The sequence below is a fragment of the Notothenia coriiceps genome, unplaced genomic scaffold (genome assembly GCF_000735185.1).
Source record: "Notothenia coriiceps isolate Sejong01 unplaced genomic scaffold, NC01 NC01_scaffold00004102, whole genome shotgun sequence".
In the NCBI taxonomy this organism is placed as follows: Eukaryota; Metazoa; Chordata; class Actinopteri; order Perciformes; family Nototheniidae; genus Notothenia; species Notothenia coriiceps.
Genome location: NW_011336803.1, coordinates 253,846 through 269,737, shown reverse-complemented (window position 1 = coordinate 269,737; position 15,892 = coordinate 253,846). Strand labels below are relative to the sequence as shown.

Sequence of the window (15,892 nt, the reverse complement as noted above, 5' to 3'; positions counted from 1 at the left end):
CCGCGCCCGCTCACGAGCAGACTGTCTACGCCGACCGAGCCCCAGGAGCCGGAGTGGACTTCTTATAATCCGCCATCGCGGCTTTCACGAGACCAATTCTTACTGTCGACCAACTTAATTAGTCCCACACGTTATTATTAATACAAACTCGTACGAATATAATACTGCGAATTCGAACGTAATTAAACATGGTGTCACTGGTGACGACAACGAATCGAAACAGTACAGAGACAAGGACAAAATAACTTTTTCGACAAGCAGGGGCAGGACAGGAAATGAAGCCACTAACGGACAAGTGGACCCACTGGACACAACGAGGAGGGGGGAGTGGACAAGAACAACCGGGAGAGTAATCAGACACCCGCATGACAAATCCGCGAGACGAAGAACAGTCAACTGTAAACAGATTTTCTTTTTCTTTATGGATATTTTACAAATCACATTAAACTGTATTCTTGTTTTACTGCCATATAGTAGGCTATTTCATACCTGTTTTTCATTTATTCTCTTATTGTTTGTATAACTATAATGATCGTATGAAGGTGTGCCGCGGAAATAATCTTTTGAATAATTTGTGACACAACCGTTCTAAACACTCAAGAGTCCTTTAGCTCACCTGAGCCCCTCAGTCTGACAGGAGAGGACTCTCCTCCAGCTTGTTGTGGAAACAGCTCCTTATGTCCGTTAGTGCAGCTAGCTAACCAGATGCTAACATCACGGTCCCCGCTAGCACCGGTCCATCTCTCTCCCTCACTCCCTCTCTCCCTCACTCCCTCTCTATCACACTAAATGCGCTATCGCCACACACACACACAGAGCCGAGCTTGAATGACACAAGCACACGTGTATTTCCATGCAACTCTCTGATTGGTCTGGTGTGTTGCCTCTGTTCCGTTCACTGAACACGGGAAATTACAGTCCTGCCGTCGTCTCTTGTGTCATGATGAGGTTCACGTAAAGCACGGTTAATGTATTATATTATTGAGGTGTCCCAAATATACGTCAATCAAGTGGCACCTGCTAACGGGGTGGTGGATGATAGGTTTACATCTAAAAACGTATTTTTCAAACATTATTAATTTAATTTAATTTTTCTTTCTTTTGTTACTTTTTTTTTAACGGTCCGCGATCTACCCGCACCACACTCGACTGGTTGGCTACCACTGGTCTAGAAGCTCCTTCGACTGTGCTCTGTGTCAGTGCCACTGTACATATTTTGTGTGTGTCTGAGCACAGGACGTGTTCTTGTGAACATGCTGGTTGTGTAACATCCAGAGGCAGATGGTGTGTGTGTGTGTGTGTGTGTGTGTGTGTGTGTGTGTGTGTGTGTGGTAAGTAGTTAAGTACGTAGTAGTGTAGTGTAGTGTAGTGTGTGTAGTGGTGTGTGTGTAGGTGTGTGTGTGTGTGTGTGTGTGTGTGTGTGTGTGTGTGTGTGTGTGTGTGTGTGTGTGTGTGTGTGTGTGTGTGTGTGTGTGTGTGTGTGTGTGGTCGTCTCATTCTGGGCAGTAGGGCAGCAACCGCTTGAGGCACCTCGATTTGGAAGTAAAAAGGGAGAATAACAAAAGTTGTATTCGTTGACTTCAACACAACCTATTGACGGTTATTAACCTTGCATTCATCCGTGACCCATCTCATGTTGGCCATGTTGACCCCTTTCTGACATTTTAACACAAACGCCTCATTGAATCGGATGCGTTTGGCTGCTGTGAGATGATCACTTCAGTTCTCAGGGAATTTTAAATGTGTTGTCTTGGGCCCCATCCACACGGAAACGAAAATGAAAACGGACCGATGTCGATATCAAAAAAGTATTCCGTCCACACGGAATCGGCTCAAGAAACGTGTCCGTCCGCTGGAACATATGCCGGGCCTGTAAGTGGCGCTGTACTTCCGTACTTTATGTATTTACTATCACTATAAAATGAGTTGGTTATCTGAATTTGGTGCAAATTACCTTTTCGTATTTGGTAGTATCAGTACTTGATAGAACACTTTTTAGATAGAACATTCTGACAACTTTTCCATTAGATATTTACTTGTATGACAATATCCCATGATTGTCTATCTCTATTTGTATTTTATTTTTGACATGATGTCAATTTGTCAAAAAGCCAGTTATCTGTCTGTAGGTTAATTAAAACTTGTTATGACGGCAGCGTGCCGAACATCTCAAGAACATCTTCCTGCCCTGTGAGACGTTATCCTGTGTTTCATAACCTCAGGAGGAGGTTATGTAACAAAGAGGACATGGCTGCCCAATGAGCTCAGACATGTACCTGGATGAGGGGAAGGTTGGAGAAGAGAAAGGAAAGAAAATAAAGAGATAGTACATGTAATATGGCAAGAGGAGAAGACAGGTTGAGGTTAGAAGATGAAGTGGCCAGTGAATAGAGATAAGAGTTGCGTAGGAGAAATGAAAGTAGATTAAATGCAGTCCAGTTCTTAAGGATGATGATAAGGTGGGATAAGAAGGTGTTGGCAGGTAGAATCAGACACATGAGAAAAGTTAAGAAGTAAAAGTGGCAGGACAATTAGGAAGAGGTCAGAAAATGTAAAAGCATCAGAAGGGAAAATCAGAAGTTCAAATCTGACATTTGATTTCACTTATAAAGATTGGAGCAGGCTGTGATCGCAAAATAAAATAAGGGCTTAAAAGTATAATACATGTTCTTATTGCTATCCCATAGAAGAGGCACATTTATGTCAAATGTTCTGATTTAAAAACATAAGAAAATTGGTCAGTTCAAACATTTTTTTAACCAAATGTAATTTCCACCACATAATAATAATAATAATAATAATAACTTGAATTGATATACCTTATTAGTTGTTTTTACCTGCTGCAGGAAAATGCCAACCAATAAGTTGCAAATTATACTTTTTAAAAGTGACAAATATTCACTTTTAACCTAGATGGAGCAGCGAAAAATGTCCCAATCCCTTTGACTTGCTATAGTTTAGATGTCAATAAGAGATTTTACAAATAATGGGTCTTTTCCTAAAGATATCAGTGTGTGCACGCCGTAGACTGTATATATAAAGGTCCACACTAATGATATAAGGGGGGCGTAAAGGTTCAATAAACCATGATTACCTCATCATTTCAAACCTAACAATCTGCCCAGACACTTGTTTTATAACCAAACCTACCCTCTCTCTCCCTGGCATTTCAAAAGTCAGCCGTTACATAATTCCCATTGAAGTTTCCCTAAGCCTGTTGAATAACTACGTCAGAATAAATAGAAATTTGGGGCTTAATAGAAAGGCCATGAAACGGATTAACCTTTACTTCCTGGAAACCATTGATTACAATAAATTCTTTATCCCTCCATTTCCTGTCTACTTCCTGGAATCCCTAGTCTCTGTTAGATAACACAGTGCACAGTTTGTCCTCTGTGTGTGTGTGTGTGTGTGTGTGTGTGTGTGTGTGTGTGTGAGGGAGAGAGATGTGTGACGTGGAGGATTCTCCGCCTTGTTGTAGTAAATATGTGCCGTCAGCCATAATCTGCTTATGTAGACCATTAGAGGGCAGGAGGGCAAGACACAGACAGACTGTCCACTTATGTCTCTTTAGTTGACTTCAGCATATAGGTCAGTGAAGAGGCAGGAACATTTAGACATTAACAGTGGAGAATACACACACACACACACACACACACACACACACACACACACACACACACACACACACACACACACACACACACACCCCCCCACACACCTGAAAACAGTGGATCCTCAGTTCAGTGGCTTTGGGTTTGGTCAAGGTATTTCATTTTCTAAGAAAGCATATCGCAGAGAGGAACTCACAGTCTGTTCTGTCACAGTCTGTGTACGGTAATTATTAATGGAGTAGCTCGGCAAAATTTTAGCGGACGACTTTATCAGATTCAAATATTTTACTTGTGTTTGCAGCTCGAGGGCAGACGTTTATCCATCTGTTCCAGGGAAGTTTTTCTTCTTCTCTGAATACTAAGAGACAGCTCACACAAAAAAACCTTATTCAGTGGATTTCTCAAGCAGTTTTTATCACTGTTGGGTGAACACTTGGTATTATTAACAGATTTTTAACAGCCAAGAAAACAGCCTGAATTCATCAAGTGAGGGTTAAAAGGTTTCTCACTCCTAAAAGTGTCACATATTTATCAGACCACACAGGAAAAGACACTTTTCATGGTATATAACTGCTTTTAGATACATTAAAGGCGCCCTATTGTGGTCATTTTCAGGTTTCCTAATTGCATTTGTGCCTTTACTGTGACACGCCTACATGCTTTAATGTTCAAAAGGTGTGTTGTTTTTCTACCTTTCCTTTTGGTTAGCTGGCCAGCTCTGTCCTGATTGGTCAACCTCTTTGAGATGTCCCACCCCTTAACATATCACGTGCAAAGTGTCTGAGTGCTAGCCTAAAGAAGTGCGAGTGTTACATAAGGCGCTTTCACACCAAGTACTTTGCCGTACCAGCCAATCAGAAATGGGAACCTTTTTCTCCCATGAAAGTACCTGCTCTCTAGCAGGGACTAAAAAGGGGCTGAAAAGGTTCTCATGAACTAGTTCGGATTTTTTTGGTGTGAACGCAAAATGTCAACAACTATCGGAACTATACTTGGAAAAGTACTCTGGTGTGAAAGTGCCTATAGTGATGTCATTATGTTAAGGAAATAAAACAAAGGAGCCTAATTGAGGCGTAACAGGCTGGGGGGGAGTGAAGAGAATCTTTGGGATGTTTGCCTTCACAGACAATTTACTTGAACAAAAACTTAAATAACACACTATAGGAAAGCCAAAACCCCAAAAAGCATAATAAGGCCATTTTAATTATGTGGAGACAGGGGGGAAATTAGATTTATTTGTTTTTGTTTTTCAATCAATGCTCTTTAAAAACCTGACACACTTGAAGGACCACCACCAGCAGACACATACTCAGTGCCGTTGCAGTACTCTGTGACAGGTTATATAATCACTTAACATACTGTATACTTATGATGTTACATAACCTCATGGTCACAGAAGACGTTTGTCCACTGCAGCCCCTGTTTATGACACACAACAGAAGAAATTAATGGCTTAGAAAATGTGCTGCGGGTGGTGCGTATATGCTCTGTGACACTCGCTGACTCATCGTGACACTTTCTCACTTTTGTCTCTTCTCGCTGCTTTGTATCGTCTCATTTTGCCTGCACTTCATCACTATTGTTTTGCTCCCTTCTCCTGTTTTTCATCTCCTCCTCATCACGAACAGCTGAATATTGGATTTTGACTTGATCGCCTAGCAACAATCGGCTCTCTAAATCCATTCTTCACCTTAAGAAAACACCTCTATGGACTCATGCATGTGGTACTGATTCTTAATGAGGCGGGCAGCCTGTGAAGCTGAAGATTAAGCAGCATGTAGTTACTGGAGGTGAAGTCAGTAATTGCCACTCGGCTGTTCAGCAAGAAGTTTCTCTGGACTAAAAAATATATGTTGAAACTTTGATAAAGACAAAATATAGAATTTGGAGTTTGAAGCTTTATTTAGATAGCAGCCACAAAAACATGATAAAGTGATTCCCGTTATCCGAGTTAAAGTAAAACAAAAAAGTATGTTTTCAAAGAATCATTGAAGTTTGCCTTAACCACAGGCAAATTGTGTCTAGCCTTAAACCAACGTGTGTCTATTTCTAGACAAACATCTCTTAATGGGACAAATGTAATGCTACTATCATTCAAATGATGCACTGTTCTTCTGTATGCATACATATGGCTTTTTGCTAACACATAGAAAGCGGATACCTCTTAATATTTACAAATTCTCCACGTTTGACTACTTCATGTTTGGAAGAAGTGTCTTCTTCAACTCTGCAGTTTAAAACACGTCTTGACTGCATTGTGTTTATTATCACAGCGTTATGTAATGTGTGGGACTCGCCTTTTATCTGAGGGGCTATTTGGATTTGAGGTCCGCTGCTCTTGTGTCTCTTGAGTATAATCTCCGCTGTACCTAAAATGTGTGTGTGTGTGTGTGTTCAGTTTTTTGGATCCTCAATATCGAATGATTCATTAGTTATATAACCTGTGTGCATTTGTATATGTTCTATAAGCTGTCCTCACCCTCATCATGCGTCTGTGTTTAAATCAAGTTTGTGTTCAAATCACAGATCCTTCACCATCATGACGACACGTTTTTATCGTAGTAAAAGATCATAGAGCGATTGTCAGTACTTTGAGGTTATAATTCCTGTTTTCCTGCATGTTTTCTAGCGTGATTCCTCCTGTTCTTTTAGAAGTATTTTGTTATCCTGTGGATCAACAACAAGTGATTGGCTGAATGCCAGCCTGTAATCACAGTGACAAACAATGTTACATAAGAGTGACGCCAGTGTGTCTTCACTTGCATATAAAAACCTAACCTCAATAATAAAAGCTGGAGAACTCTGTTGTAACTGTACACATTACAATTTGTTGTATTATCAAAGGCTTTTCATATGATGGCAGGAAATACAGAAGAAAATCCAATACTGTCCTCTAGCTCAATGTGACATCGTCCAATCGGATCTATTTAATTATATCCTTTCCATCCTTTTTCTAGAATTGGACAACACTGTGTATGTTCTGCTGAAACAATATGAATGTTATTATACATTTCTTTTGATTAAGAATCATAGTTTGCCATCATGATATTGTACACAAAGATGTTGTGTTCTTCAATTGAATTGACTTTACTGAATACACAATACAGAATATTTTTAGTTATCAACTGTTAATGTCAACAACTCAACTAACTTTTTCACACTGTAGACACAGGAACACGAGCCAAACAACATGATCAATCAGCCTGCTGTTGACACTCTTCTTCACGCCTCTCAGACAGCCAGCCAGAGGTCCTTTTCTTTTCTGAAACAAGATGCATGTTCCTGGTAAAACCATAAAAGAGGTTGTTGATTGTTGGACTTCCTGTGGCCAATTTGCTCTGGAAACAAAAAAAGGAAACAGGTGCTTTTCTTGCACTACAATATGATCTGTATCATTTTCCTATTAATCCCCCTTTTCATTATGAAAACGGTTTCATATCGGTTCTAACAAAGGCCACATCCTAATAGTTGCAACTAAAAAAAGACAAGGGACAAATACATTAAGTAAATATTTATATCATTTTTTTTGGTAAAAATAACTGAATTTATTATAAATAATCTTACAATTACATATCAATTATACTAAATCCTATTGAAATGATGCGTTGAATCCGTACAGTGAAACTAAATGTGGAAACGAGGTGTGTTTAACAACTAATACAATCATATTATGTAACATATTGCGTAAGTCCCTGCCAATATCTCTCTCTCTCTCCTCTTGACCCGGGGCAGAGGAAACAGTCTCACTTCCCAGAATCTACGTCTGTGTGTCACCACCATTTCTTTTAGATGTGTGTGTCCACCCCCCACCTCTGAAGTGCACCTCTTTTTCTCTTTTGAATGATGACCTTGCTTTCATCTCCCTCCTGCTCTCTCCGTGTGTGTGTGTGTGTGTGTGTGTGTGTGTGTGTGTGTGTGTGTGTGTGTTGCTGGCTGCTGATTTATATTCTTATTTAAACACTTGTCCCATGGAATGTGTGTGTTTGTGTCCTGTCTTGTGTTTCATAAGCCGTCCATATTTATGATCCAGCTCTTACATAAGCCTCAGATCTGGTTCAGTGTGTCTCTGCCAGAAGAACTCAGAAAGAAGGATACTGACGAGAAGAAAGGTGAAATTCTGATACACATAGTATATTTCTATCATAGAAACAGCGAAGTTGATATAAAGAAGAAGTTTAGAAAAAGAGGGAGAAAGAAAACAAGCAGAAATTAAAGCTGCCACCTGGTACAGTTTTATGTTTTTTTTTTTTTTTACTGAAGTATGCTCTGGCATAGGGTGAGAAGAATCCTCTTCATGGTGTTTTGCAAATCTAGTTTAGTTTAATGTCAATGAAAACTGAAATCCTCAAAGGCTCCGACTGGCAACCACAGCTTAAATGAGTCGAACCAGTTTGATGGAAACTTTCCATTTCAAACATCATAAACATGCATCATTAGAAGTTCTTCAGCAGCTCTTTAAAAACAGGTCCTCATAAATATAAGAATACCTGTAAGGATTTGTATAATGTAGAACCACATTTTACCACTTTGAAACCAATTTGAAATACTAAAGCACAATTGAACATTGAACATCGTTTTTTAGGTGAAAACCGTTACAGACAGACACTACACACCCTAAAGAGAGGCGCCTCTTAATATTTGTTATGTTTTCACATTTTTTATTGAGCTGTATTAGTGAAAAGCAGTTCCGTACCATGCTTCCGGGGTCATCGACTTTAACCCGTTGTTGTGAAATGACACCTGGGACAGGTTCTTTAAATGTGGTAGTTGAAAGATTCTAAATCGTAGATGTTAAACATCTGACTCATAACAAACATGATGTCCCGCTGAAGAATCTACTTCTCTTAAACTTTAAAATAACTATTACTTATTCTCTTCTTTCTTGTTTCCCACAGACCAGTCCCACAGAGCCCCCTTCACCTCGGAGAATGAGGCTCAGGGAGGCGACTCGGCCGCGTGGCAGTGTACCCCTCCCCCATCTACCTCACCTGCAGGGGAGACGCCGGCCCACCCTCCCACTGTGTCCAGACCCCGCTCCAGGCCAGCCAGCCGAAGCCCCTCCTCTCCCTCCGCCCTGACGGGAACCAAGAAGAGAAACTCCAAACCGGCACACATGAGGCGCAACATCAGGTACTGAGCTCTACATGCTTACTGCAGGAACCATCGAGAGATCAAGTGGATGCCCACCAGATACCCACGTGTTGATTCTGTAGGGAGCCTCAAGAAACTGCAGCAATTAACCCACCATCATCTCTTATATAAAACAGGTTGAACCCTTCATCTGGAGCTTTAATAAGAAACTGATCCCTACACTTGGAAATTGTTGCCATGACATTTAAACACATGTTTCTTAGTAATGAATCATCTGAAGGGATTTGCTTGTAAAATATAAGGCCACATCGATAGCACTTTTATTTATTCTATTAACGGTCAATGCAAAGTATTAACCGTATGTTGGGCCGAGGTTGGTCAAAGTTATATTTAATCTGAAATCAAAATGGGGAGTCTCTTAAGAGTTTTAAAAAAAGGATTTGTAATACAGCATTAAAAATAGACTATAGATATTATATAAAACAAAACAAAAATCCAACCAAACTACAAGGTTGTAAGTCATTTTTTTTTTTAAACTAGATATTTGAAAATGACTCATGCTTGCCAGGCAGTCAACCTTGAGATGAAGTGTGTTTCTGCTGAGGTGCAGAAACACTCACTCAGCCTATTCCACTATTAGCCTATTGTATTTTTTATAATGTTCATTGTTGGCTTCATACTAGGATTTATCATCTGTCTTTATGCCTTAGTCCTCCGATTTAAAAAAGGAGCAGAAATCTTTCAATGCTTATGCATGCTTATGCGTATGCTCGGTCTGCAGCTCCATTCCTCCGGCTGCCAGTAACCACCATAGGGCTCAACCTCAAGTATGATGCTGATTTTTAAGGCAACAGCATTTTTTCAGATAACATGAAACATATGCCAGATATTTAAACCCTTGCTTTAATGTTTGTTTGTGTACGTTTTTAATGAGGGGACTCGAAATAAATAAAAGTATGCAGGGTTATACAAAATGTAGGAACATTTGCTGGAAGTAGTGACAAAATAAAACTCACATTTTTGTAAAAATTCCTGTGTGCCGAGTTAAACACATCAAAATGTTTTTGTCTAATCTTATAAAAAAGATATCCGGCAAACACAGAATGTATTGTTTATTGTTTTGCTTTTTAAATAGAAAAATAGGCAGTATAGCTTTAAGCTCGACTTTAAGCTAACATGCACCAAACCATAACATAATCCTTGTGGCTAACTTGTTAGCGAAACAGACAACCAGCAAGCAATTAGCAGCATAAGCATTTAATTGGATTTGTAATTATGTCAAAAAGTACATGAAAGTCTATTCTGCACTCACCCTTTAGCTATGGTTTTGTTTCCACTGACTCCTGAGGTAAAATAGCAGTCTCTTAAGGAGGGTAATGGTTTGCTACACTAGCTAGTTGCTAACTCTGACGGTCAGCAGCGTTCTAGCCAGGTAGCATGCAGTGGGTTTTAGCTAAACTTTTTATCTGAGAAAACACAAAAAAAAACTGTTTGATAAGATGAATCCACAAATTAATGCATATACAATGAAAACCATATCATCCTGTAGTTCTAATTACACTGACACGGCTAAGTTTATTAAAAGACTGTAAATAGCCTAAACATATTTTTCTCTGTATCTATGCAGGAAGTTACTTAGGGAGCATCAGTTAGAGGCAGTTACAAAAAGCGCCCAGCAGGACGAGTTGGAGAGGAGGAGACGCCTGGAGCAGCAGAGCAAACAGGATTTCCCCGTACCACTGCTGCCTGAATACTCTACTGGTGAGAGCATGTACCCCAGAAAAGGCTTCCATAAAATATAATATCACCCAAACTGTCAACCAAATAATTCAGGGTTCAACCAGGTTTAACATTGTTTAACATTTCAGCGTGGACTATACATTAAGCCATACACATATAATGTCATAACTAGCCCTTGATCACTGCCTCCATCTTTTTTAACTATCTTACTTTCTTTTCTTTTTACTTTCTCTACTGCTGGGTCATAACTGTCCATTTCTCCAGGTGATGTGACAAAGCATGTGTCCTCATCGTCGGCATCAACAGTGTTGAAGGAAGTGAAGCCTGTCAGACCTGAAGCGATCTGCCTGGACTCAAGCAGCACCGGCATCAGCGAGGACGACAGCAAGACCAACGTATCAGCCTCTGCTGCCACCGAGCGCAGACACAAAACAGGTGGGGCACACACACTAATACATACAGTCGTCTTGGAGCAACTCAAATCAGCAACAAATACTGAAAAACTAAAATGCAGAAACCATTTCCCAACTATTCCATGTGTATAACTGTACTTTTTTAAAAGCAGGATTAGCTTATAGGATGAATTTATAGTCAGGATAAAAAAATATATAATTTTGCTAGAGAAAATGGAGAAAAGTAAAGCCCCTTTTTATGTTAACCAGGCTTTCAGACTGCAGTTTGAGTGTGTAAGTGGGCTAGTGTGTCAGATGGCTGTGGGGGGGGGTCATTAAGCAGATCGGCACACAGGGCTGAGAAGGTTATTTATTACCCAACATTCAGTAGTATATTCTCAGCTGTCCACATAGCTAGGCAAATATTAAATAGGGCAAATGCTAAAGAGCCAAGTGTGAGCTTTGGTACATCATGTCAAGAGTTTCAGATGTCAATGTTAAACTTTTTTAAGGTTGAGTTTAAGAATAGTTCCTCAGTTTTGCAATTTAGGGTCCAATAACTTGCTCGAGGGCATGTCTATCACACACTGAGAGAGTCAAAGCAAAACACAATTTACATTTGTGCTAGTTTGTCTGTGTCGGGCTGAATCCTCTCATCTCCAAAGCATCAGTCTCTCAGAGATCATGCAAAGCAGCCCTAATAGCCTCATGACAGCCATGCTTTTATTAAATTACACACGCTGTTTCAAAATGCTTTCTGAGCCCAGGGGTTGTAGAGCGTCTGGGAATTAAAAGGCTGCATCAGCTTGAATTTCCAGGAGAAAAAAAACATGGAGGATTGAAAAATTACCCAAATTATAATGAGGTTATTACCCCAAAAAAATAAAACATAGCGAATGTCTGGGCCAGTTGTTCATCTGAAATGTTAGGATGAACTGTAAAAAATGTTTTGGATAATGTTCACGTCTTCAGAGACAGTTTAGTCTTAACGGCTCGATTTATACCAGAAGGACTTCTACACTAATTTCAAGTTTCAATTCAACACTTTTACTTTAGGGTTGATCTATTGTGCTTTTTGGGGTTTTCCCTTTCTTGTAGTGTGCTATTTAATTGGCTAGCGCTCCAACACATTGTACATGATAGGCTAAGGGGCAGGACATCTCTAAGCACTTGACCAATCATAACAGAGCCAGCAAGCACTTTGTGAACACAGTAGAGGCACAAAATGAAATTATGGAACCTGAAAATGAGCATATTGGGGCTCATTTCGAATCCCTCAAATGTTGTACAGCCACATTTTTGTATAAATGAACAGCCATTTAAGTTTCACTTGCAAGATGTAAACAACCAAGGTCAAACATCTCCTCTTTTACTTTTAAGTGTGTGTTTGTGTGTGTGAGGGGGGGGGTTTCATAGCTTAGCTGCCATTTGCACCACAATGTCTGAATCCTCCTCAGGGTACATCATGTACTGTTCCCTTATTGCCCAAGTGCACACACACACACACACACGCACGCACGCACGCACGCACGCACGCACGCACGCAAGCACGCACACTGACACACACACTGACACACACACTGATTGACTGACTGACTGACTCTCACTGAGCCACTCAAATACTTTTACCACCACTCAGTCAGGGATAAACACACATATGTTCTGCATTGAAAGAAGGCAGACTGCAGGCACATACATCTAACACACACATACATACGAATTAGAGATGTGGAGAGTGTTGTGACGAACAAAGACATATCATATGTTGATTTGGGAGAAAGACAAAAGCGGAGGAGGGAAAAAAAGGAGGGAGGGGCGAGGAAGAGAGATGAAGGGAGAGAGCGTCTGCGGGGCAAATCAGAGCAGGACTGTGGAGCAATAAAGCTGGCTAATCCTGGTTATGAGCCAGAACACACACACACACACACACACACACACACACACACACACACACACACACACACACACACACACACACACACACACACACACTCACGCAGTGGCACAGTGACATTTCTAGTTGGGGTTGCATAACCAGTCTCCCCCTCCACTCTAATCCTACTTGTATAACTGGCCATTCACTGCAGTTATATAAGCGATCTCACACACACACACACACACACACACACACACACACACACACACACACACACACACACACACACACACACACACACACACACACACACACACACACACACACACACCTCCTCTCCCCGCCGTGCCCTCGCAGGCTGCCAGCTTGTGTAACTAATACCGTTGACGTTAAACTCCTTTTTTATCAGATGTCCGCCACACACACACACACACACACACACACGCACACACGCACGCAGAGTGACGTCCATGTTTGATGTAACATACTCGTGATGGAGCCAAAGTTTCTTATCCTTTTAACATTTTAACAAGGTGAATTTGTCTTTTTAAGTTGGTGTTTAAGAATGTATTGAACCTGCAGGAATGAAAATATATACAATTACTTTTACTTTTACTATAGTTTGAGGTCAAAATGTGTTTGCAAGTGTTCATATTAGAAATTCTCCCCTCATGCAGATGTGATCGATCTCAGCTCGGGGGAAGACGACACCATTGTCCACGTCAGCAGCGAATCCCCCATCGAGGAGGAAGACAGCGAGCCGAGCGGAGCTCACGTCATTGATGCCCTCAACCGGCCGGACAGCCGGGGCAGGGTGCTGGTCAACCTGAACCATCCGGACGTGGAGACGGACATCTTCCTGTCTCCTCAACTGGCACGAGCTGTCAAACCTCACCAGGTATGATTACTCATGACCTCAGGGCAAACCAACTTGTGTGTGGTTATCCTGTAACGTTTTGGGAAGTTTTTAAGGAAATAAGTTTCTGAATAAACATTTTTAAAAAGTACATAATGTATATCATGTAATTTTTTTTTACTTTTGTAAAGTCATAGTGTGAAAATCACTTTCTTTAAAACTCCTATTTCTTGACCTTTTTAATGTCAGGGACAGTCTTCAGTGTGATCTTCAGTTTTAATGAGATATCACCTCTTCTTCTTTTCCGCTGACCTTCTCTTCTTGTTCTTCCCATGTCTCAATTTCATTTTTCTCTTCATTCTTTCTCCATCACCTTGCTCTCTTTTCTTACTTCTCCAACTTTCCCGTTTCTTCACCGTCTTCCCTCTTTCCCCTCTCTTCCCTCCCTGCTCAGATCGGTGGAATCCGCTTCCTGTACGACAACCTGGTGGAGTCGGTGGAGCGGTTCGGCAGCACCGGCGGGTTCGGCTGCATCCTGGCTCACAGCATGGGCCTGGGCAAAACCCTGCAGATCATCGCCTTCATCGATGTCCTGTTCAGGCATACCCAGGCTCACACCGTGCTCGCCATCGTACCTGTAAGCACCTTTCTGCTGACAGTTGGAATACAAGGAAATGTGGATAGATTAGTGCTCAGATGTAGACACACACACACAATACATTTTGATTGAATCAGAAGATGACTTAAAGGGGACCTATCATGCAAAATGCACTTTTTGATGTCTTTTATACATAAATATGTGTCCCCGGTGTGTCGGGGAACTCACGCAGCGTCAGAAAATAAAAGCCTCTCTCTTTTCCTCCGTACCCAAATCTCTAAAAACGGGGGTACAACGGAGCTGATCCAGATTTGCGTCCGATATGACATAATATCGGAAATGTGGACCCACGGTACTATCAGAAAGTTGCTATCAGAAACAATGCCCGACTTTTTTGGACGTAATATGGTCGGTGTTTACATTAGCATCGCTAACACTCAGAGCTAATCTGTACTGGAGAGCATGTGTGTGAAGAAGCAGGAAATAAAAAGGAACTCACCTTGTGGTATAACCGGCAAGAGAGAAAGCCTTTGAGCTCCATACTGTTTCAGAAATAATCCTTGATAATCCATGATATGGCGTTTCATCACGGCAGCATTTAGTTTAGACAGTAGCTGCCCTCAGCCCCCTCCTTTTTTATTTTTTATCAACATTTTATTTTCTTAAAGTTTTATACCCAAAATCAGCACTTTTGAAACAGGAAGTGAAATAGAGGGGTATGAAGCATGGCTAGAATGGGTGATCTGTTGGTATTTTGAGCAAAACACTTCAGAGACATGTTTTTATATATTTGTATATATCCGAGACCTATGTTATTGTCTAAAAATAGCGTGATAGGTGCACTTTAAATAACATGAGCTCTTGCACAATTTTCCTGCCATTTTGCATTACTTTTATTGTCATACATTTGTAAATTAATATTTGGTATTAAAGTAATAAAAAGAGATGCAGTTTTTACCTCTAAAAAGTAGAAATTGTGAAATGAAGTTAGATTATTTCTATATTTTCCTCCCAGGTAAACACGCTGCAGAACTGGCTGGCAGAGTTCAACATGTGGGTCCCGCCCCCAGAGGCTTTACCTCGAGATAGCGACCCGGGATTGGTGACGCCGCGTGCCTTTAAGGTTCACATCCTCAACGACGAACACAAGTGAGTAACGGGAACATACGCTTTCCCTGTGTGAAACCTAAATAATTTCACCCACCTGCTTTGTATATATGTCGGAAAATGTTTAATTTATGAGAACTGTAGACTTTCAGTGCTACATTGTTCTGAAGAGAAGAAAGAAAGTGTTCATTTCAGGAGGCTGGATACAGTTCCATTCATCCAAAGCACAGACTTTCCTTATCTCTTTCAAAAAAAGGCATCGCTGGCCTTGTGATCTGACCTGCCTCTGCAATCTATCCCCATCTGGCTCTTCCTCTCTTCCTCTTCTCCATCATCCTCTTTCTGGCCAGCTGCCTGTGCCGGAAACATTTCCTGACTCTCGCATGCATTGTGTGTGTTTCAGGATTAGAGAGGAAACACTGTAAGATGAGAGCACAGTTTTTCGTAATACAGCCATGACTGAGAGCGACACAGTAACCTCATTCTGTCTCAGTTCAAAATTATCTTAACAGCGTTGAAAATTAACAAAATTCACAAGCAATTATTCAACTGTTCAAGCAATACTCTACTCTACTAATATAAAAATGTTATTCATTCATAGTTAATTGGTAATTTATT

The 15,892-nt window shown here is 40.7% G+C and overlaps 1 protein-coding gene across 3 annotated transcripts in view; it reads left to right on the top strand.

Annotated features, from left to right (window-relative positions):
• Window positions 1-15,892, top strand: part of LOC104942032 (helicase ARIP4-like) — a 55,149-nt gene that overhangs the window by 25,816 nt on the left and 13,441 nt on the right. For all 3 annotated transcript variants that reach the window (XM_010767220.1, XM_010767221.1, XM_010767222.1), the window contains exons 2-7: window positions 8,510-8,744; window positions 10,333-10,466; window positions 10,710-10,880; window positions 13,391-13,611; window positions 14,024-14,206; window positions 15,183-15,316. In XM_010767220.1, the coding sequence (XP_010765522.1) occupies window positions 8,510-8,744; window positions 10,333-10,466; window positions 10,710-10,880; window positions 13,391-13,611; window positions 14,024-14,206; window positions 15,183-15,316 (1,078 nt within the window). The remainder of the gene's footprint in view (window positions 1-8,509; window positions 8,745-10,332; window positions 10,467-10,709; window positions 10,881-13,390; window positions 13,612-14,023; window positions 14,207-15,182; window positions 15,317-15,892) is intronic.